At 51.8% G+C, this 22,113-nt stretch overlaps 1 protein-coding gene across 2 annotated transcripts in view; it reads left to right on the plus strand.

The window, feature by feature from the left end:
- The window catches only part of ITGA11 (integrin subunit alpha 11), a 126,569-nt gene that overhangs the window by 61,496 nt on the left and 42,960 nt on the right, over positions 1 to 22,113 (plus strand). For both annotated transcript variants that reach the window (XM_075536111.1, XM_075536110.1), the window contains exons 4-10: positions 5,315 to 5,406; positions 7,066 to 7,180; positions 10,353 to 10,480; positions 11,687 to 11,835; positions 18,470 to 18,614; positions 19,103 to 19,268; positions 21,854 to 21,924. In XM_075536111.1, the coding sequence (XP_075392226.1) occupies positions 5,315 to 5,406; positions 7,066 to 7,180; positions 10,353 to 10,480; positions 11,687 to 11,835; positions 18,470 to 18,614; positions 19,103 to 19,268; positions 21,854 to 21,924 (866 nt within the window). The remainder of the gene's footprint in view (positions 1 to 5,314; positions 5,407 to 7,065; positions 7,181 to 10,352; positions 10,481 to 11,686; positions 11,836 to 18,469; positions 18,615 to 19,102; positions 19,269 to 21,853; positions 21,925 to 22,113) is intronic.

Here is a 22,113-nt window from a genome sequence, read left to right on the forward strand (position 1 = left end):
TGCACGGAGCTGGACCCTCCCGCTGTCCACATGTGCGTCAGCCCTGAGAATGGGAAGTTCAAAGCCAGCACAGCAGGGTCCAGACAGCAGTGAGGAATGCCTGGAGCGGTGGCTCGTGGCTCCAGTGACTTCGAAGGGGGCTCTCCTCCTAGCTGCACTCTCTCTTTTCTGGGCATCCATGAGGAGTTCGCTTCCTCTCGCAGAGTCTCCATTTTCTCAGTGGGGAGTGGACTCAGGGACCCCCTAGAACCTAATTCAGGCCTAAGGTGTCCACCAACCTTTAAGAGCGGCCTTCAGGAACCAGCGGATCATGGCCGTACATGGGGTTGCCGTGGGTCAGGGTCAACTCGCCACAAGTTCCAACAGCCACAGGCAGCGTGCCAAGCGCTAGGCTGGCCCCTGGAGATGCAGCCAGGAAGAAAGGCAGAGGGCTGTTGGGAGGGGCCAAAGGCGAGTGGGCAAACTAGAAAGCAGGATCTCCGATCGGATAAACCAGGGCGTCATGACAGAGAGAACGGGTGAGGGAGGAGGCAGAGAGAGAGCGGGCTCTACCTTAGCAAGGGGGTCAGGAAAGGAGACGGTGGTGGGAGAGCCTATCAGGAGGAGGGGCGGCCAGTGCAAAGGCCCTGAGGTGGGAGAGAGCTTGCTCTGTGGAAGAAGCCAGAAAGCAGGGCTGGGAGCAGCGTGGGCTGGGTCATGGGGGGGGGGGGGGGCTGGGTCACGGGGAGAAGCTCCCGGTCCAGGTGGGAATGTGGGCACTTGAACCAATGACCTCATTTCCTCTAATGTTGGGATTTTAGGGGCACAACAATTAAGTGCTTGTCTGCTAACAGAAAATTAAGTGTGGCCAGATCTGTCGGGCTGTTTCCATAAAGACACAAAAGCCAAACCGACTGCCATCAAGTTGATTCTAATGTAGAGCCACTCTACAGGACAGAGTGGAAGTGTCCCCAGAGGGTCCTCATGGTATGATGGGAGCAGACGGCTCCTCTTTGTCCCAAGGGGCAGCCCGTGGGTTCTCACCATCCACCTTCTGACTAGCAGCCAGGGGCCCCTTCGGGAGGGAGGCGGGTGACAGCCTAGGAAAGCCACCGGAACAGTTGTGCTCTGTCCCACCCAAGCACACAGGGCTGTGGTTCCCAGTGGGACTCCACTTGCCCGGGAGGGGGCTAGGGGGAGGAGGCCCTGGAAAACTCTCGTGTGGAGGGCAGGGTGGGCTGGGTCCACTCCTCTCCTGACCCACCGGGGATGAAGTGCGAGGCACTGGTCTTCTGTCAGTTTATTCGTGGAGCGGAAAACGCAAGGTCAGGTGACCCAAACCCTGGCTTTCCAACAGCCTTTCGAGGCTGAGCCCCACCGCTCCGGGAGTCTGCTTCCCACGGCTCTCTCCCGGGAACCCAGTGAGTGGCAATCTCTCACACCTGCGTATGAAAGAGTTGTCACTGGCAGCTTCACCCCCAACACCTGATGAAGTCCTGGTTCTCGTCCGGAGCGGGGGCCTGGAGGAGGGGGTGGGAATCTGGAAGGCAGGGCTGTATGTTGGGCTGATGCCCTGGGGCCCTCACTCAGGGCCACTCGGGGTGTAGCAGCCTCTCCTCTCTACAGAAAGCAGACCCCAAATCTGCCAAGCCAGCATGTCTCAGAACCTGGGTCTGTCTGCTCCACACCCAGGGGTTTTCCAACAGGCCCCTGACCTCTACCCAGCCCAGTTTCAGTAAGGACTGGAGGAGTGGGACCAGGTCCGGGGGAGGACAGAAGGGCGACAGATTCTCCAAGCCAGCAGGAAATGGACATTGCCCCGTGGGGACTCATTGCTGTCTCCAGATTTTTCACTACCATCTGCTGCCACCCCAGTCAGCCATCAGGTGGGGACACACAAGGCTGGATGTCAGGCAGCCTGGCTTCGAGTCTGCGGTCTAGCATTGCCTAGCTGTTGACGTGGTGGCAGCCATTAGCTCCTGCACCTCAGTTTTCTCATCTGTAACATGGGAACAGCGACACACGGAGAGCCCCCAAGACTGGGAGAGGCGAGTGTTGGCAGGCATGTGTGGACAGTGCCTTGTAAAAAGAAAGTGAGACAGAAACACCAGGCCATCCGTATTACATTCTCCTTGGCCTGTGTTTAAAGATCCCGGAGGGAGCTGTGGGTTAAGCATTGGGCTGCCAACCACACAGTCAGCTGCGGTTCAAATCCACCAGCCACTCAGAGGGAGAAAGATGAGGCTGTATGCCCCAGAGAGCTTGACAGGCTCAGAAACCCTAAGGAGTCGTTCTACTCTGTCCCATGGGGTCGCTATGAGTTGAAAGCAGCCCCGTGGCAGTGGGTTTGGTTTGTGGGTTCGGTGGGGCTAGGAGAGCATGTCATAAAGTACATACACGGCACCGGTGGACTGACGCGCACTCTGTCCTCTATGTTTCCCCCCAGTGGCTTCTTTCAAGGCAATGCAGACGAGAGTCCCAGCCTGGGTGAGGGCTTGGTGGGATGTGCTGGCAGACAGCAGGGCCTCATTTTCTTGGCATTCAAGAGTCTGGGTCTTGCCAGGTGTCTGGGCCCAGGTGAACAGGAGCCTCACAAGCTACGGCTTGTTATTAACACCAGCAGGTTTAGAGAGGCTTTTTGGCCTGGTTTTGGGCAGACAAAATAAAACAATCTCAGTCACCATTAGCACAGCCAAGAGGGGCTGGATTTCAAAGGGAGCCTTACTGAAAACTGAGGGGATCAAAAGGAGGAAATGACATCTACAGCTTTCCCCGCCCCCACAAAGCAGTCACGAGTCAGAAATTCTGGTCTCTGCCTAGACCAGGGCTAATGCCCAGAAGCCAAGCCAACCCTTGACCCTTCTGTTGTTCCATGCTGTCGGCTCGGTTCCAGCCCATAGTGACCCCGTGCACAGCAGAAGGAAACGCTGCCCGGGCCTGAACCTCTTCACAAGTATTCCCATGTTGGGACCCCTTGGTGCAGCCACTGACTAAGGGTCTTTCTTTTCTAGTCACGGGGAGAGGCAAGTTCGAACCCCTCCTGGCTGAGGCCTCCTAAGCCCCTTAGAAAAACAAAACACCATTGCTCTTCCCATTCCCCAAGCCAAGGAAGGCAGCTAACCCTCACAGTGGGTTGTGGCTGGAAGCTCTAGACTTTGATGCCATAGGTAAGCTCTGAGCTGCTGAGAGGTAGGTGCTTCCAACCCCCCTCACCACCTGCTCCCCTAAAGGTGACACCCAAGAAAACCTTGGGGGGCAAGACTCCTTGTCCATGTTGTCCACAGGAGTGAGAATCAAATCCACACCACCCAACAGTCACAAAGGCCTATGGCCACTGAGTTGATTTGAACTCATAGCAGCCCTGTAAAATGATTAAAGCCGCCCCGTGGGGTAGCCAGGGCTGTGCATCTTTACAGAGTCAGACTGCCTCATCTTTCTCCCATGAAGCAGCCGGTGGGTTTGAACCGGCCACCTTTCTGTTAACCATTAAGTGCTTAATCACTGTGCCACCAGGATGCCTTACAGTAACAATAAGTTTACTATAATTCTCAATTCTCTTCTCCCTAACCATCCCATGTCCTCCTGCGCACACCCCACAAAAACACACTTATGTACACCAATGCACTCATTGCTTGTGAGTTGACTAGGTTAGGGGAGTAGAAAGCCTCCTCTTTCTCCCTCCAAGTGGCTAGTGGTTTCAAATGATGGCCCTCGCAGTTAGCAGCCCAGCAAGGGGCTTCAAACGTTCGTGGGATAATAGATAATAGAACGATCATAAGATTTTTCTAAGAACACCAGTTGGCTGATGACCCTGCTCCCGAGTCTCTCTCTTGGCAGCCAACTACAGAATTTGGTGTTTGGGAGAAGGCCTTACATCTCTAGAAGGCTCTTGTTAAAATTGGCAACGTGCTCCCTCGGAGAGAATTCTTTACCGCATGTTAGTTGAGCCGATGAGCAGGGCACCGGGCCGTGAGACAGTAAGACACGGGATGATACGTTTTGGTTGAAACTTGGCCCCGAGGAAGCCCAGATATTGTGTAGCCCGTGCTGATACCAAAGCACACAGTTTCAAACCAGAAGTTCGGGGGTTCTAGCGCACCAGTGGCTGTGCAGGAGAATGATGAGGCAGCCTGCTGTCGTAGCGGGAGAGCCTGGGACCACCTGTGGGCAGTTCTGCTCGGGGCTGTAGAATCCAGCTCCACTCAGATGTGGCTTCAATGATACCACAAAGAACAGCGGTTCTTTCCCTGATCAAAAGGCGGGAAGTGCAGAACAAACTCTCAGACTGCCATAGACTAGATCTATACTTTCTGGGGTTGATGGAGGATAGATGAACCCCTGAAACTATTGCTCTGAAATAATTTTTAAACCTCAAACCAAAAATATCCCTGAAGTCATTTTTAAAACCAAACAATAGTTTAGATAAACCAGTTAAAAAAAAAAAGATTTGCCTCAAGCACTAGACTCTTTTCTTTCTTTTTTTAATTCATAAATCACTTTATTGGGGGCTCTTATATAGAGTGTAATAGTCCATACATCCATTATATCAAGCGGACATGTACAAATGTTGCCATCAGCAATTTCTAAACCTTATCCTTCTTCTTGAGCCCTTTGATATCAGCTCCTCTTTATTCCCTCCCTCCCCCACCCTGCCTCCTCCGCAAACCCTTAATATATTACATGTTGTTACTATTATTTATACATATCTTCCACCGTCCATTCCGTCCCTGCCCTGCAATCCTGGTGTTCTCCCCCTCGAGGGGGCTTATTCGTCGCTATCGGGAACGCTGTACTCTTTGGAGGACTACCTCTCTGGGGCCAAACTGATCCCAAGTAGATAGAGACTAGATGGGAGCCTTGGGCCCCATGAGGTTGTACAACTGAAGGAGGACCAATTAAGAAAAGGAAGGTAAATTGGTTGTATGCCTCAGAGCATCTAAGCAATGTCACTAAATTGCATGTGTTTTGCTGGGTATCTTTTCAGTAATAACGAATGAAATAAAATGTATTTAAAATTGAGGAGAGGGAGAAACAACTCGGCAGTGGGGGCTTTTGTTTTGCTTGGTGGTTAGTACCTTGGGACTGGGGCACTCAGGTTTGGGGACCCCATCAGGTGGCTGGGAAAGGAAAGCTCTGGACTAGGAGCTAGACGTTTGTACCATGCACTTCCTGTGGGACCTTGGGCTGATGGCTCAGCCTCTCTGAGCCTCTGTTTCCTCGGGACCAGGTCTTGCAGGGCAGTGTGAGGGACTCACCAAGGCTTGCGGGCGCCAGCTCTGCCCAGAGGATGAGCAGGCAGGCGGGCCTGCAGGCTGAGTTTCTCCTCTTACCCCAGGAAGGGTCACCCTGTCCAACGTGTCCGAGAGGAAGGACAACATGCGCCTGGGCCTGAGCCTCGCCACCAACCCCAAGGACAACAGCTTCCTGGTAAGAGCTGCCCCTCACTTCTCTCCCACCGCCCCGTCTCTCTTTGCACCTGTGCCCACCACCCTCTCACACGCCCATTCCCCAAGGCTGCCTTCCTCGCCCATTCCAGAAAGCAGCCTCCGCGCCTGGCTCTCTGCGGATGCTGTTTGGTGGGGTGCAGTCCAGGAAAGGCCAAGGACGGAACCCTTTAGACACAGCCTCTCGGGGCTGAGAAGTACAACAGCCTGATGGGTGGCTCACAGGCAGCCCTTCACCTTCCATGAGCACAAGTTTAGTTCCCCACCAACACAGCTCCTACCGACCTGCCATCTCCCCCTGGGGACCTGCGGGGTGTCGTGATGCCATACAGGTTTCCGGGCTAAGGCAGGCTAGGAAGACAGGCCTGGTGAGCTACGTCTGAAAATCAGCCAGTAAAAACCCTACCGTGGAGTTGGTGCAAGATAGGGCCATGTGCTCTTCTATGGGGCCTGTGTGAGTCTGGTGATGGCTTCAGGCAGCTCTGAATTGAGAGCCAGCATGTGGGCAGCTCAGGGCGGCAGCAGCAGCAGTGGTCCAATGGAGGAGGCGTTCCTTCCCTTAAGGAGCTGGTTTGCAGAGGCTGAACCTCGGCTCGGGGGTTGATGAAAGAAGCAGAACACCCCACACACCCGTCAGGAGACTCTGAGGGAAATCTATAAAAGGTGCTGTTGCTGGACGGGAGGGATGTGGAGGGAGCAGCCATCTGCTGGCACGGGGTTAGATGCTGCTTGTCTTTAGAGACAGGGCTTAGCAGGGAAGAAAGAGAGGGTTGGGACTGAGGCCATCGAGGCACTGGTGCATCCCATCCACAGGGTTGTTTGGTTGTTGGTTTGTTTGGAGGTGGTTGTTGTTGTTTGGAGTGCCTAGAGCACACAGAGGAGTGCTGGTGGCTTGGTGGTTACATCTTGAGCGACTAACTGCAGGATCGGCCGTTTGAAACCACCAGGCACCTCAGTGAGAAAGACGTGGCTTCTACTCCTGTGAAGAAGCACAGGCCCGTTCCGCCCTGTCTGACAGGGGCAACACGAGCCAGCATGGGCCCAATGGCAGTGAGTTTGTGTTTATGTCATGAGCTGGTGCCATCATGGGCCACTTTGAACGGCTAGCTCTAAGGTCAGGGTTCGAATCCACCCATCGGTCCTTGGGGAAGAGATGAGACTGTCTGTTCCTATAAAGAATTAAAGGCCTGGGAAACCCGCACAGGGCGGTTCTACTCTGTCCTCTGGGGTCGCTGTGATTTGGAATTGACTAGATGGCAGTGGGTGTGGTCTGAGATTTGGTGACTGTATCCGAAGGAGCCCTGGTGGAGTGCAGGGGAAAGATGAGGCTGTTGTTGGCTCCTGTAAGGATTGTGTAGCCTTGAAAGCACCCTCTACAGGCTCCCTGCGAGTCAGAACTGACTCAAGGGCAGTGTGTTGGGTTTGGCAGTGCTCTGTGCCAAGGAGCCAGCGGTGCTGTAGGTAGGCACTCCGCCACCAACGTAAAGGTTGCCATGTGGACTGTCCAGCCACTCACAGTAGAAAGAGTTCAAAGGGGGCCGCTGATTCCTCGCAGTGCCAAAGCTCGGAGAGTGGGCGCCAGTCCCGGGCGTGGGTCCATCCCCAGGCCCTGAGTGACGGGGGTCTGCGCTCTGGTTCACAGGCCTGCAGCCCCCTCTGGTCTCACGAGTGTGGGAGCTCCTACTACACAACGGGGATGTGCTCGCGGGTCAACTCCAACTTCCGGTTCTCCAAGACCGTGGCCCCCGCTCTCCAAAGTAAGTGACTTCAAACCCATACATGCCAGCTGAGCACCTGAGGGTTGGGGGAAGCTTTTGTGGGGGGGTCATCATGACTGTGCTGGGCCACGGTGTTGGGACGCCCCAGAAGCTCTAGCCCTACCCTGCCTGGGTGACCTGGTACAAGTCATTTCTCTTCTGCAGACCAGCGTGATGCTGAAGGTTAAAGGAACTAAGGTTAATTAGATAATCTTGGCAGCAAGGGAGGTCCCCATCAAGTCCACTCAAGGCATGAAAGGAGTTCCGGGACTGTGTGCGTCACAATTCTGGGGACCCTGTTCACTTAGAATCTACATTTTAGCATAGGTTCTCGAACTTCTTCCGCCTATAACCTCTTACTGTAACTCTTTCGGGAGTAGAAAGCTTTGCCGTTCCCTAGTGAAGTGATGTATGGTTTTGAACTGCTAGCTTCACGGTTGGCAGTCCAAACCCGTAGCCACTATGGCACCAGGGCTCCTAGAATAAACTTCCTCCCCGGGGAGCCGTGGTGGTTTCGAACTGCTGACCTAGCAGAACACAGCCCAGTAAATTCAGAGAAAGAAACTAGCAATCATCAATGCATTATAATAATCCACCTGGCTTAAAAGTTAAAAGCAGTCTGGTCCCTACCACTGGATTATAAACTTCTCCAAAACAAGGTGTTTCCTCGTGTTTACTGGGGGCTGCCTGCACCAGGCCAAGCTCGGACACGCGTGCCTTGCCCTCCGTGTTGAGCTAGACCAAACTGGGGGAGGGCTTAGCCGGCAGGCTTTTCCAGCCCATGCGTGTCAGGTCACCACACCCTGCGCAGGATGGACAAGAGTGTCTGCGGAAGTAACTGAGCATCCGGGTCATCCGCCTGCCTCTAGCACGCTCTGTGATGCAGATGCACTGTGCTTCCTAGTCCACAGTGATGTCAGTATGCTGCAGCCTCTCGCTATATGGACAGCCAGAGGGTTTACACACCAAAGGCGGTCAGACATTGCTATGAAGTCAACTGTGCATATAACAGTCCAGACAGTCAATGGGAGATGCTAGCAGAGGCCCAGGTGCAGGCAACATTTCAAAATAACCCCAACGTTTTACAAGCAGGGATAAACTATTTAAATTATAAGGTATTTTTTAGATATATTCTGATATTAAACGGAGACACGGTGGTTAAGCACTTGGCTGCTTAACCAGGTTGGCAGTTCAAACTCACCAACCTCTCTCCCCCCAAGAGAAAAGTCCTGGTGATCCATCCCGTAAAGATAAGACCCCTGAGGGGCAGTATTGAGTCAGCTCCAGAGGGTCTTTCTGAGTGAGAATCCATCCACTCAATGGTATTTTTTATGATTTCATAGTTTGATTTGTTTTCTTTGGTGATTTTTGATGTCGTATGAATGCTACAATGGTGTAAAGAAATCTTCATGCTAGCATGGTAGAGGCAGAAGGAGCCCTGGTGGCCTAGTGGGGTACGTGTTGGTCTGTTATCCACAAAGTCAGCAGTTTGAAACCACCAGTCGCTCTGTGAGAGAAAGATGAGGCGCTCTGCTCCCGTAAAGAGTGACAGTCTCAGAAACTCACAGGGGCGGTTCTACCCTGTCATGTAGGGTCTCTGTGAGTCGGCACCGACTCGATAGCGGTGCATCTGGTTTGCCTTTGCAGCAGAGGCAGAGACAAAGGCACAAGAGCGCAGCCTGGTCGCGTCACTAGCACATGGACTTGGTGGTTTGTTTTAAAATGGAGGTCCCTGGGCGGGGGTGGGGGGGGCGGCCAGTTAACATCCTTGGTTGCTGACCAAAAGGTTGGAGATTTGAGTCCACCTGAGGTACCTAGAGAGAAAGGCCTGGCAATCTACCTTCCAAAAAGTCGGTCATTGACACCCTTTGGGAGTCCAGCTCTACTCTGAGCGCATGGGGCGAGGGTTAACTTGGTGGCAACTAGCCGGCTTATTTTTAAAACCATCAGTTAAGATTTGAGCCCTTGGTTTGTGCCCAGCCATTTGGAAGCATCTCTTTGTTAATTCCTTGTGTTCACCTTCCACCGTCGCCAGGCCTGTTGCACAGAAGAGAAAACAGATGCTGGGAGATTGCATGACTTGCCCAAGCTCACTGAGCTAGCTAGCACGTGGCAAATCCAGGAGGCAACCGATCCACTGCCAGACTCCCCCTTCCTAGCCATATGCACTAGACAGAGTTCTCTAGAGAAAGAAAACCAGGACACTTATGATTTATATATGTAGATATATATGGGTAGATATATACACCATGAAGGAATATAACAGCTAATTAGTCCACCCAGCAGAACAGAGGGCTCAGTTCAACTCATTTCTGTGGACCAGTAAATATACTGGAAGTCCTTCAACTCACGAGGGCTGCTGGATCCAAGATCAAGGGAGCAGACACTGAGTCTTCTGTAGAGCAATTCAGGCAGTCCAACCACAAAACAGCAGGGCAGGTCACCAACAGTCAGCCAGGTGACAGGATCCGACAGTCCCAAGCTCAAGCAATGTACACACCAGCACTGTGGCAAAGCAGGTCTTGCAGGAACCTCAAGATCTAGCAACACGCTCCACGGGTTGGGTGTCCCACAGGTAGTGTAGATTGCAAGCTAAGGCCGAAAACTAACTAAGGCAACCGCACACTAGCCCAATCATCAGAGAGCAAGAGAGAGAGAGAGAGAGACAGGTGGGGCTAGCCAAGCCACTTATCTCTTTGCCCTCCAATCACACTGCGACCTTATTAATCCCACATGTTCCTATTGGCCAGGTTGACACAATAACCCTACCTATCATACCATATACCAAACTTTCCTCCTGAAAAGGAACCCATTTCTTGGGGCTGAGAGTGGTAAAGGCATGCCCGCCCTTCACAGTCAAACAAGAAAGTATAAGTTACTGATGGGCGCTGGCTGATGCTGGAACATGGGCCACCCACGGGCAGCCAATCGGGACACAGAGTGGAGGCTGTCAGACTTACCTTGGGCTTTGTTCAGCGGACTAAGAGATTCCTGGGCTTGTCATTCATGGCGCTCAAATCAACACCCTGCCCAGGGCAGGGCTCCCACCCGGGGGACTGCACCCCTGTGGTGGAGTCATTCTTCTGTCACCCATTGGGCAGTCACCCAGAGGATCAGAGATCCGCAGGTGCAGGCTTCATGGATGGCTGTGACTGTGTCCCCCACGTCTCAGGGTGCCAGACCTACATGGACATCATCATCGTCCTGGATGGCTCCAACAGCATCTACCCCTGGGTGGAAGTTCAACATTTCCTCATCAACATCCTGAAGAAGTTCTACATCGGGCCTGGACAGATCCAGGTGAGCACCGCTGGGTTCTTGCCTCCTCGGTACAGAGTCCCAAGAACGGATGCTGCCTTTGTGGGTGGGGAGCGGCCTGTCATGCACTAAGAAAGGAGGCGTGGGGGGAAAGACCAGCCAGCCAGCTCCAGAGCCCTGCAGCCCAGAACATCATCTCTGGTGGTCACACCAAAGGACAATTTGGGGGGAAGCTTTGCTTTGTGGGTCAAAAAAGTATCAGTTATTACAAAAATAAGCCCCTGGGCGATGCAAACAACTAAGTGCTCAGCTGTTAACCAAAAGTCTTCCATGTGGACCAACCAGAGGTGCTTAGAAACAAAGACCTGTGAGCTGGCACCACAGCACCTGGTTCCTGATTGACCACTGAGAAGAGCGCAGGAGGGCAAGGAAGGGAATGGGCACCAAAGTTCCTGCCAAGTGAGACACAGAGGAGAATTGGGCATATTGAGCTTGGAGAGATGACTGACTAGTGGGGGAGGATTCTAGGTGCCAGCGCATAGTTGAAGTGCTGCCTGCTAAGGAGAGGACAGATTTATTCCATATTGTTTTAGCAGGCTGGACGAGGACCAGAGAAGAGGGCGGGATCTCAAGCCAATCTAAGCACTACTATTTATACTACGTGTTACCATTAGAGGTGCTAAACAGGCGGGGTACCCACTTCTGGAAAACTGCTTTTAGGGTGTCATCGGGGATAGTCAGACTCAGGAAGGCACTGCACCAAATATAAACTCGGTGGCCCTACCCAACGATGACGTTTTATGATTCTACTCCCAGGATAGGTCCTTAAGCTGTTTGGTTTATGTAGAAGTGACTGACAGGGCTGATATTCCATCAGCCTGGAAAATAAAAGATTTTGTTTCAAACATTCAGGAGCCTCAGTTTCAGAGTTTGGAACTCACCCTGATCCTCATAGTTCAGACTCCATTCCTGCCCCAGCTCAACTTTTGTCTTTCTAAGTAAGAAACTTCATCTGTCGGACCTTTCTTTTTTCCTCCCCCGACAGACACCTACCTCTTGCCCCCTCCCCAAGTCATCAGTCATTTCTGACACCCCCTTTCCACTCTCATCACTGTCTCTTGGGGAAATCTTAGCCCTTCTCACTTCTGAACCAGCAGAGACAAAGAGATGGCTCCTAGGGATGCTTACGACCAAGCAATCATGTTTCGGGAGGTCATAAGGTCTGTTCTCCTCTGCTCTACCTTGCAGGTTGGAGTTGTCCAGTATGGAGAAGACGCGGTGCATGAGTTTCACCTCAATGACTACAGATCTGTGAAAGACGTGGTGGAGGCCGCCAGCCAGATTGAGCAGAGAGGAGGGACAGAGACCCGGACAGCGTTTGGCATAGAATTTGCTCGGTAAAAACAAAAATCCCAGATCTTCTTCTCGCATCTATTGCTGCAAAACAAACAACCCTAAAATGTCGTACCTTAAAACAGTAATTTGCCCATCTCTCTAAGTTCCGGTTGTTGACAGGGTCCCACTACATGGTCTTCGCTTGGGTTCTTTCACGGGCTTGCATTGTGGAGTTGTTTTCATCTGAAGGTTAGACTGGACTGAACATCCAAGGTGACTCACTCATGGACCTGGGACTTGATTCTGCTGGTTGGCTGGGAGCTCAGCTAGGGCTGTCGCCGCCTGAGTGCTCACACATGACCCTAGGGGTTAGTCTCCCTGCATGGCAGCTAGGTCTAAGAGGGGGTGTCTCAATGGAAGGCTTGCCAAGAGACTCAGGTAAGCACTGCAAGGCTACATATGACTAAGATAGAAGACCAGATTTTAACATTGGTAAAGCGGGACACCAGCAGGACACCACTGATAAAACTCATCCTGGTGAAACAGCCACATGGCGGCCAAAAACCGTAGACCCTAGCTTGTCGTGCATTCTTTCAAAAAAAATGGGACTTTTTAAAAACGCGGGAAAAGACTGTCCCGCCAAAAGCGGGATGTCTGGTCACCTTACCTATGATCCAACTGCAGAAATCTCAGGACATAACTGCTGCCACATTCTCTTGAGTAACCAAGACATGAGGGCCAGCCTGGATTCAAAGAAAAGAGACTTTGTTTCTGCCCCTACACGGAGCAGTGGTGGCGAAGCCACCCGGCAGACGAGCATTTGAGATGAGGAAGGTCGGCACAGACAACGCGGGCCATGTGTTTGGCCACAGACACCCCACAAACAGTGTGAGGGTCCTCAGACGGCAGAACCTTCCAGCAGAATGGCTACTTGGGTTCTTGCCATCCTTGAGGGGTGAGGAACAGACTTAAATCGGACATCTGAGGCTGGGAATTGACAAGGCTGGTTCGTTACAAACTCCCACCGAACTCACTCCTTTCTCAAAGCCGTCCCCATGGGCGCCATCCCTGCAGCACTGCCACCGCACAGCTGGTTACGCTCACCCCTTCAGTTCAACTCATAATGAAGACAGGTCCCCAAGATCTTTGGAGTCGACCTTAAACTCCTCAGATGACTATGCCACAGGCATTGAGATTTTAAATGGGTGACTTATAAACCTACACACATGGGTTCTGCTACATCTGTGGAACCGCCACCCCATTACCTACAATCCAATCATTTAGCAAAGTCCTGCGATCTAAGAGCTCGCTGGTGGTATCATGATTTCACATGGTCAAGACATGACTCTTTTTCCAACCTCACAACTCTTATGGTGAAGGCCCCGTTCCGCTCGCGCTGCTCTGTTTGCTGATAAAGTTGCTCAGCCTTTCCCTGACTGAGCATCGCTCTGGCGGAAGAGGGCTGTTTTGCTCATCCTCCTGCGGGATGGGATAGTCTGTGGGCTTTCCACCACTGGGGGTGCCCAGTGGCATGGTGGGCTGTGCTGATGGAAGACGCCCGTGACCACCAAGCTATCAGTTTCTTGGAGCAAAGCTACTTGACTCATCCCGGGATGAAACCCACTGCCTGGCCTCAGTTTGCAGCCCACCAGCCCTGGGTCCATTGTACGTGGGTGACTCACCAGGTAGTTTGATCCCTCAATGACTCATGAGCACCATAAGGTTGTACCATTTCCCCTCAAGGGGAAACGCTCAGCTTCCTAGCTAGCTTGCCGAGGTTAGGTGCCAGATGACAGCCAGTGTCCTTGAAGGTGAAAGGTTTGCTAGCCTCACTCAGTTATGCATGAGGTTGTGGTTCGGCTTGGTTTGGTTTTTCCTGTGCACCGATTTACTAAGTTCAGCGATCCAGGCCAGCGATTGAGGGATGACAAAGGCCCCAGCCTTGGCTCACAGCCCAGTAAAGGAGCCCATACAACCCGGTGAAGATTGAGGAGGAGGCTGGAAAGATTGCCGAGAGCAGAAAATTTGACTTGTTCAAGAGGAGCCCTGGTTGCGTAGTGATTACGCACTGGACTTCCATCCAGAAGTTTGAAACCACCGGCCAACCCACAGGAAAGAAAGGACGTTTTCTCCTCCCATGATTACAGTCTCGGAAACTCACTGGGGCAGTTCCACCAGTCCTAGTGGGTCGCTTTGAGTCAGCATCAACTGAATGGCAGTAAATTTGGTTTGGTTTTTTTGGTAGAGAGTGCAAATAGTTAATGTGCATGGTGGCTAACCAAAAGATTAGAAGTTCAAGTCTACCCAGAGGCTCCTCATGGGGTGGGAGTGGGGGTAGGGGGACTTTCCAGAAAATTAGCTACTGCAAACCCGATGGAGCACAGTTCTCTGACACACACAGCGTCGCCATTAGTCAGAATCCATTTGCCAGCAATGAGTGAGAAAGACTTTGGGAGCCCAGCAGAGAAGGGTAGAGAGAAGACACCCCACAAAGAGAGCCACCTGGGTCAGGACACCATTGGGTGCTATTGAGCTGGTTCCAACACCTCACAACTCCATGGGACAGAGTAGAGCTGCCCCGTTGGGTCTTCTCCACTGTAGTCTTTATGAGATCCGGTGGCCAGGTCTCTCTCCCACTGAGCAGTGTGATGGTTGAACTGTCAATCTTTCGGTTAACAGCTGAACACCTGCACATTTGCAACAGCAGGGCTGGCTCTCTGGAAAAAAACAGAGGGGAAGGAAAGTCTGGGGACACCTAGGTGCAGAGCCAGGTTCTGTCCTGGGGCTCAGATGTGGGTTCATGTGGAGAAGGAGGGAGCCGTGCAGCTGGACAGATGAGTGGGAGCCAGATTGGGAAGGTAATGATGTTATTTAGATAACAGGGGCAGTGAGCATAAAAGTCTGATCAAAAGATGTGGTGCTTAGAAGGTGAGTCTGGCAGCTAGCTTCAAGTGGGGTCCTGTGACCAACCATGAACCCCCAAGAAATATGGTACAAGCCCTTCCTTCCCTCAATGTGGATTTATTGAGCCTCAGCCTTTAGGCACTGGATGTAGATCCATGAAGAAAACAACACATGAAGCGGAAGCAGACAGTGAACAAACAAGGAAGGCAGAGAACTGGAAGAGACAGAGCTATAGGAAAGATGGAGCCTGGGAAAAGGGGTGGAGCAGGGGAACAGGGGAAGTGTGAAGTTGGCTCTAACCAAGTGGTCACTGAAAGAGTGACACCTGAGGGCGAACTCACAGTCAGGGGTGAGTTGACTAAGCAGATATCTGGGAGACTGTTCCAACAAGAACAATCAACTGAAAGATGGGAGCATGCCTGGGTCCACCCAGAGCCCAGTGTGGGAAGAGTTGGAGTGGACAGGAGAAGGGCTCGGGAGAGGACAGAGGACAGATCGTGTCGGGCCTGGTGGACACTGTGGGGATGAGGGAATTCATTGAGAGGAGCGGAAGCCAATGCAGACTGTGAGCAGCAGACAGACCCCTTTGGCTCCCGAGTTCTGGAAACCTGTTGTGAATACAGAGTTCTCAGGGAGCCTTGATCTAATTTACAGAGGAACCAAACTCAAGTTCCTACAAAATAGCAACATAAAAAATTTTTTCTTTTCATCTATCTTTTTTTTAAATCATTTCATTGGAGGATCATACAACTCATCACAATCCATACATCCATCCATGTGTCAAGCACGTTTGTACATTTGTTGCCATCATCCTTCTCAAAACATTTGCTTTCTACTTGAGCCCTTGGTATCAGCTCGTTTCCCTCCCCCTCCTCCCTCCCTCATGAACCCTTGATAATTTATAAATTATTATTATTTTGTTGTATCTTACACTGTCTGAGGTCTCCCTTCACCCACTTTTCTGTTGTCCATCCCCCAGGGAGGGGGTTATATGTAGTTCCTTGTAATCGGTTCCCCCTTTCCACCCCACCTTCCCTCCACCCTCCTAGTATCGACACTCTCACCCCTGGTCCTGAGGGGTTCATTTGCCCTGGATTCCCTGTGTTTCCAGTTCCTATCTGTACCAGTGTACATCCTCTGGTCTAGCCAGACTTGCAAGGTAAAACTGGAATCATGATAGTGGGGTGGGTGGAGGAAGCACCAAAGAACTAGAGAAACTGTATATTTTGTCATTGCTGCACTGCACCCTGACTGGCTCGTCTCTTCCCCGTGACCCTTCTGGGATGTCCAGTTGCCTACAGATAGGTCTTGGGTCCCAAATGTGCACGCCCCCTAATTCACAATGATTTGATTTTTTTGTTCTTTGATGCCTGATACCTGATCCCTTGGACACCTCGTGATCGCACAGGCTGGTGTGCTTCTTCCATGTGGGCTTTGTTGATTCTGAGCTAGATGGCTGCTTGTTTATCTTCAAGTCTTTAAGACCCCAGACGCTATATCTTCTGATAGCCGGGCACCATCAGGTTTCTTCACCACTTTTGCTTATGTACCCATTTGTCTTCAGCGATTATATCGGGAAAGTGAGCACACAATGATACAACATCAAAATTTTAAAGCTGTTGAATCATGCAGATAGTCATACTATTAAATGTCTATACACATATTCACACTCTTCTGTTGTGTGTTGTTGTGAGGTACTATCGGGGCAGTTTGGACTCGTGGCGACGCTCTGCTCAACAGCACAAACCACTGTGCAGCCCCGCGCCATCTTCCCCACCATGGCTGCATTGGAGCCCGCGGCTCACAGTGTTGCAGCCCCTGTGACAGTCCATCTCCTGGAGGGTCTGTGTCTCTTTCACTGACTCTCTACCAAGCATGATGCCCTTCTCCAGGGACCAGTCCCTCTTGATGGCATGTCCAAAGAGGTGAAGTGAAGTCTCACTGTCCTCACTTCTATAGATACTTATCTTACCCCTATCACACTTTCTTGCAGAGTTTGGCTCTTGTGCCCGGCACTAAGATTATGGAAGCATCTAGAATCTTCTTTGAGAGAATGGCAGCGTTCTCCCTCCCTGGGATCATACATAAGGAGCCCTGGTGGCATAGTGGATTACCCGTGGGACTGCTAACCTCAAATTCAGCTGTTCAAACCTATCAGCCCGACAGTGGGAGACAGGTGGTGTTTTCTATCCCTGTAACAATGGGCAGCCTTGGAAACCCACTAGAGCAGCTCTCCTCTGTCCCATAGGGTCATTCTGAGTCAGGTGGACTCACTGGCAGTGAGTGTGGGGGCTGGGGTCAGATACAAGCCCTCGGGTTTGCTCTAACTGTGTGTGTCCCTGCAGCTGTGTGTGTCCCTGCCCATGGCTTAATTAAACTTGAATTTCTTAATTCCCTATAGCCAAAATATCTTACAGAAGAGAAGGTCATATTTTCCTCTTGAAGATATTCTAGATTAATCTACTCCAGGTTCTGTGAATTCCTCAACATCTAAATCATGCACATCAGTTCGACAGCTTGTCGGGTAATAAGAGAGGCCACTGGTAACCAAAGCCTCGTGGCACCAAGACGGGCTTCAACCTGGCATCACAGAGCCTACGTCTGGGGAGCGTCTGGCCCTCTCATGTCAGGACTTGCAGGAATCATGCAGGCCAAGAGCAACATTCATTTTTATGACTTTACTGGAAACTTCTACCTGCTTGGCCAGACTCTTGGGCATTCTCTGGTCTGCATTTCACAGACCCGTTCAGTCTCGAGGATGTTTGGCCACTGAGCCAGGGATGGTTCCTCTGGCCTGGTAGATCAGTTACCAGCTGTACAAGCATCTCTGTTGTGTTGAGGGTCAATGCATCGGCCTTGTTGGCGTCCCCTGAGCTACGATTCCTTCTCAGTGGGCTGAGCTCCTACTTTGGGCATTGAAAACAAAATAAGAAATTAGAAAGACAAATGATTTTGATAGAATTTTATATGTAATATTTCCCAAAATAGAATCCAAATAGTCCTCAGGGGAGAAGTCGGAGTCGCGTCAGACTTCATCCCACACATTTGACACATTGGGGAGTGTGGAGTTACCCCAACACAGCACTTCTCAGTACTGAGGGAGGTAGCCCTTCACTCTGCATTGAAGCTTTGAAACATACTGATGCCCAGGCCACACCCCCAACATTCTGATTTCTGGGCCAAGTAGAGCCTGGGCTTTTGTTTCGGGGTTTTTTAAATTTTGTTTTGTTTTTCTTTTTTTAACACCCAGGTAATTCTAAAATATAGCCAGGTTTTCAAACCACCATTTAGTACTTCATACGGTCTCTATCTGACCCTCTCTTCTCCCAGTCTCATCCCAAAGTTTCCCCCAAACAGCAATTTCAGCATCCTAAAGGGGAGCCCTGGTGGCATAGTGGGTCGCACACTTCAAGGTCAGCAGTTCAAAACCACCAGCTTCTCTAAGGAAGAAAGATGAGGCTGTCTCATCCAAGAAAAATGTGCAGTCATGGAGACCCTAGAGGGGCAGTTCTACTGTGGCCTATGGGATAGTCAGGAGTCAGAATTGACTCAATGCCAGCTGGCTGGCTGGTTGCTTTAGATACAAACTGATATGAGACCCATCTGAGCAGCTGATCAAAGACTAGCCTGGGCATCTCCGTCTGGCTACTTCTTTGGCATGAGGTCTCAACACCTGCTGAATTTCCCAAGGGAAACCCCGTCCTGGTTTCTGTGCCTCCCCTCTGGCAGAGAGCCAGGAGCTGCCCCATTTTGACTTCACTCTCCGGGACCTCCCACTGTGCTTGCTTCCAGCTCTGAGGCGTTCCAAAAAGGAGGAAGGAAAGGGGCCAAGAAGGTGATGATTGTCATCACGGACGGCGAGTCCCACGACAGCCCCGACCTGGAGAAGGTGATCCAGCAAAGTGAGAAGGACAACGTGACCAGATACGCTGTGGCCGTGAGTCCCCTCCCATGCCCTGCCCCACTGCGGGCTACCCAAGAGCTGTTTGCTGCCTCTTTGAGGCTTGGCTATCAATCCCCAGGGACTTCAAGGAGGCCTCTGCCAGGCAATGTAACAAGCTGAGAGATCCTGAAACCGGGCCTCTCCGTGCTTTATCCTCTTGTCAGATCAAGTGGAGAATCTTGTTTCTACACTATTCAGGGCTAGCTACAAAAATGGGGTTTGGATTTTGTTTTGGCCTTTGCTTGGGAAGTTCTGGAACCATGGAAAACACCCAGGACGCACCCCGTAACCTTAGCTTAGCACAGGTGACTCAGCTGACCTCTACGAGGCAGAGTCTATTCCAAAATGAAAACAGGGACCTGGGGAACGCTCCTGGCCCCTGGGGCAGTGATGGCTCCCCACCATCCTGGGCCCGTGGGGTCTGAGAGTGGGGAAATGTGTGCTGTGTCCTGGACTGTTGCCCCTGCCCCTGTTCCTGGCAGGTCCTGGGCTACTACAACCGCAGAGGGATCAATCCAGAGACTTTTCTGAATGAAATCAAATACATCGCCAGCGACCCTGATGACAAGCATTTCTTCAACGTCACCGATGAAGCAGCCCTGAAGGACATAGTTGATGCGCTGGGGGACAGGATCTTCAGCCTGGAAGGTGAATCTGGCATGCTGAGAGGAGGGGTCCACCCTACGGGGCTCACACAGCATACCCCACAGAGCAAAGCCCAGGCCTGCAACACAGGGTGGGTTGGCAGGCTGCCAGCTGCCTCAGTGCCACTATGATGACAGGGTTTTCATCAGCTGATCCTCAAGAGTAGAGCAGCAGGTCTTTCTTGCTAGTCTGTCTTGGTGTGTAAGCTCTGCTTAAACTGTTAAGCATTATAGCAACACACAAGTGGTTGGTGGCTATATCTGAGGTACGTTGGCCAAGAATTGAAGCGAACCCAAGTCTCCCCCATGGAGGGCAAGAATTCTACCACTGACCCACCTCTGCTCTCTGGTTGACAAAGAATCTCAAGACCCCATGGCCATCGAGTCAGAGTCAACTCCAGCTCCCAGAGACCCTGTAGGACAGGGTAGGACAACTCCATAGGGTGTCCGGGGCTGTAAACCTTTATACAAGCAGAGTGCCGCCTTTCTCCTGTGTGTCAGCTAGTGGGTTTGAACCACCAACTTTTGGGTTAACAGCCAAGTGTGTAACCACTGGGCCACCAGGGCTTCTGTTTGAGAAGGTGTCCTCCCTTGATAATAAATGCCAACAACGAAGCACTGCTCGGGGCGGGCGCGGGCCTCTCTGCTTTATGGACAAGCCCACAGGGTGGTTGTGTGCACCATCTCTTCACTGGGCTGCTGATAGGACAGTCTGGCAGGAGTGAGGTGGTTTACCCAGCCAGGCCACAGCGGGTATCACTTGTAACAGATTAGCCAGATTTAGCTAATATAACATACAACAACAAGCAGTATTTCGTGTTCCTCTGAAATGCAGATTTCACTGGGAAGCCTATATTTTATCTGGCAAACCTAGAGGGCCCTCCCCCATTGCCTGGAATGTCCAACCCCTCCCCTCCCTGCTTCCCATGCCACCAAAAGCCCTGATTTTTTGTTTTGTTTTGTTGAGGGGGGGGGGGGGTTGGCAGGGTGCCTGTAAGTTGCTTCTCTCTGTTTGAGTTAAACTCTAGCTTTGAGAGGCACATAGGAGGAGGTTTCTAAAAGCTCTGGTGGCAGGAGGCAGTGGGCCGGGGTGTGGAATTGAAAGGTGATGGAATCTTTGAAGCTCCCTTGTCTCTCGCTGACACCATCCGGTGGAGCAGTGAGCCCCTCCAATGTTGGGCTTTGGGCACTCACAAGAGCACTGCAAAAAGAAATCTAGAGCCCTGTCCAGTCCTGAGATACCTGCAGTGCCCTGGGGACCATGAGTGACCAACGCAAACCTCAAAAGCAAACTCACTTGTCATTGTGTCACTTCCTGTATTGACCCTGTGGGACAGAGTCAAACTGCCCCTGTGAGGTTCTGAGACTATAATCTGTACAGGAGTAGAAAGCTGCATCGCTCACCCACGGAGCGGCTGGTGGATTCAAACTACTGGACTTGTGGTTAGCAGCCCAACTTGACTGTGCCATAAACAGCTCTCACATTGTTTTTGTTTGGTTGTTTGTTTACTAAGCCATTTTATTGGGAGTATCCCATATAGTTCAATCACATCAAGCGTAGTGTACAATTGCTACCACAATCCGTTTCAAAACATTTTCTTTCCTGTACTCCTGACATCAGCTCCCTTTTAACACCAGCACCCCCGCCACACACACACGCACACTCTCTCTCTCTCTCTCTCTCTCACACACACACACACACACACACACACACACACACACACACACACACACACCACTGTCCTCCTCATCCCTGAAACCCTTATTCTACTTGCTATCCCTATAGATTCATCAATGCTGGGTTTCATATACTGAAAAACATATAACAAAAGTTCAGAGGAGGACCCCCACTGAGATAAGCCCCAGTATGAACAAACAGGAACTGTTGGGAAGCAGATCAGAAGTTGGTCCTGCCTCACAGGACCCCGTGGGACAGAGCACAACTGCCTCGCGGCACAGTCTGGGCTGTACCCTTCCTGGAGGCAGGTGCTCTGGGCTTTCTCCTGCCCAGCCACCTCTTGGGTTTGACCCGCCAACCTTCCAGTTCACAGCCGAGTGCTGACGGTTGCACCAATGGAGTGTCAATAAACAGAACACAGGAGTGTGTGCGTTTTGACCCCCAAACCAGAGCTTAAAACTCCAAATCAGCCTCACAGTGGCCCCTTGGGCAATGACTCATGTGGGGAGAGGTTTTCAGCACTTCTGGGGTTCCTTCTGCAAACAGGCTGAGGTGACAATCCCTCCCCTGAGGGTAGACTTGATGGTTGCTTACCACCCAAGGGCATCTGGCCCCAAGACTGCTGCTGAATTATGAGGGACCAACTGGGAAATTCCATCTTCTGCAAAAAATATCGAATATGTATTTCGGTCCACTGTTCCTGTTTTCACATCCGCATGGAGAGCATGCCTGTCGCACAGGGAGCGGGCTACAAGGCGCCTCCCCACAAGCCCATGGGAAGGTGCTCCGAGCCATAGAGCCCACTCCCTGCAGAGGCCCCGGGGAAAGAGGAGCTGGGGGTCGAGCCACAGGCTTATCTGCCGCCACGTGCCCAGTCCAGGCACTAAACTCTCTCTGTCTCTCCATTTCAGGGACCAACAAGAACGAAACCTCCTTTGGGCTGGAGATGTCCCAGACGGGCTTCTCTTCACACGTGGTGGAGGTACGGTAGAGGGCTGCCTTCCGTCTCTCTCAAGCCCCCTGAGCTCTCTGGGCCCACCATCCCACCTTCATAGGCTGTCACCTTTTCTCTCCCTGCCCCTCTTTCTTGGGGACTCTCTGTCTCCCATCTTCTGTGGGCCGGACAGGGGCAGAAAACCAGGTCTTCTTTGAGTCAGTAATAGCTCACCAC

This window comes from Tenrec ecaudatus, chromosome 17 (genome assembly GCF_050624435.1).
Source record: "Tenrec ecaudatus isolate mTenEca1 chromosome 17, mTenEca1.hap1, whole genome shotgun sequence".
In the NCBI taxonomy this organism is placed as follows: domain Eukaryota; kingdom Metazoa; phylum Chordata; class Mammalia; order Afrosoricida; family Tenrecidae; genus Tenrec; species Tenrec ecaudatus.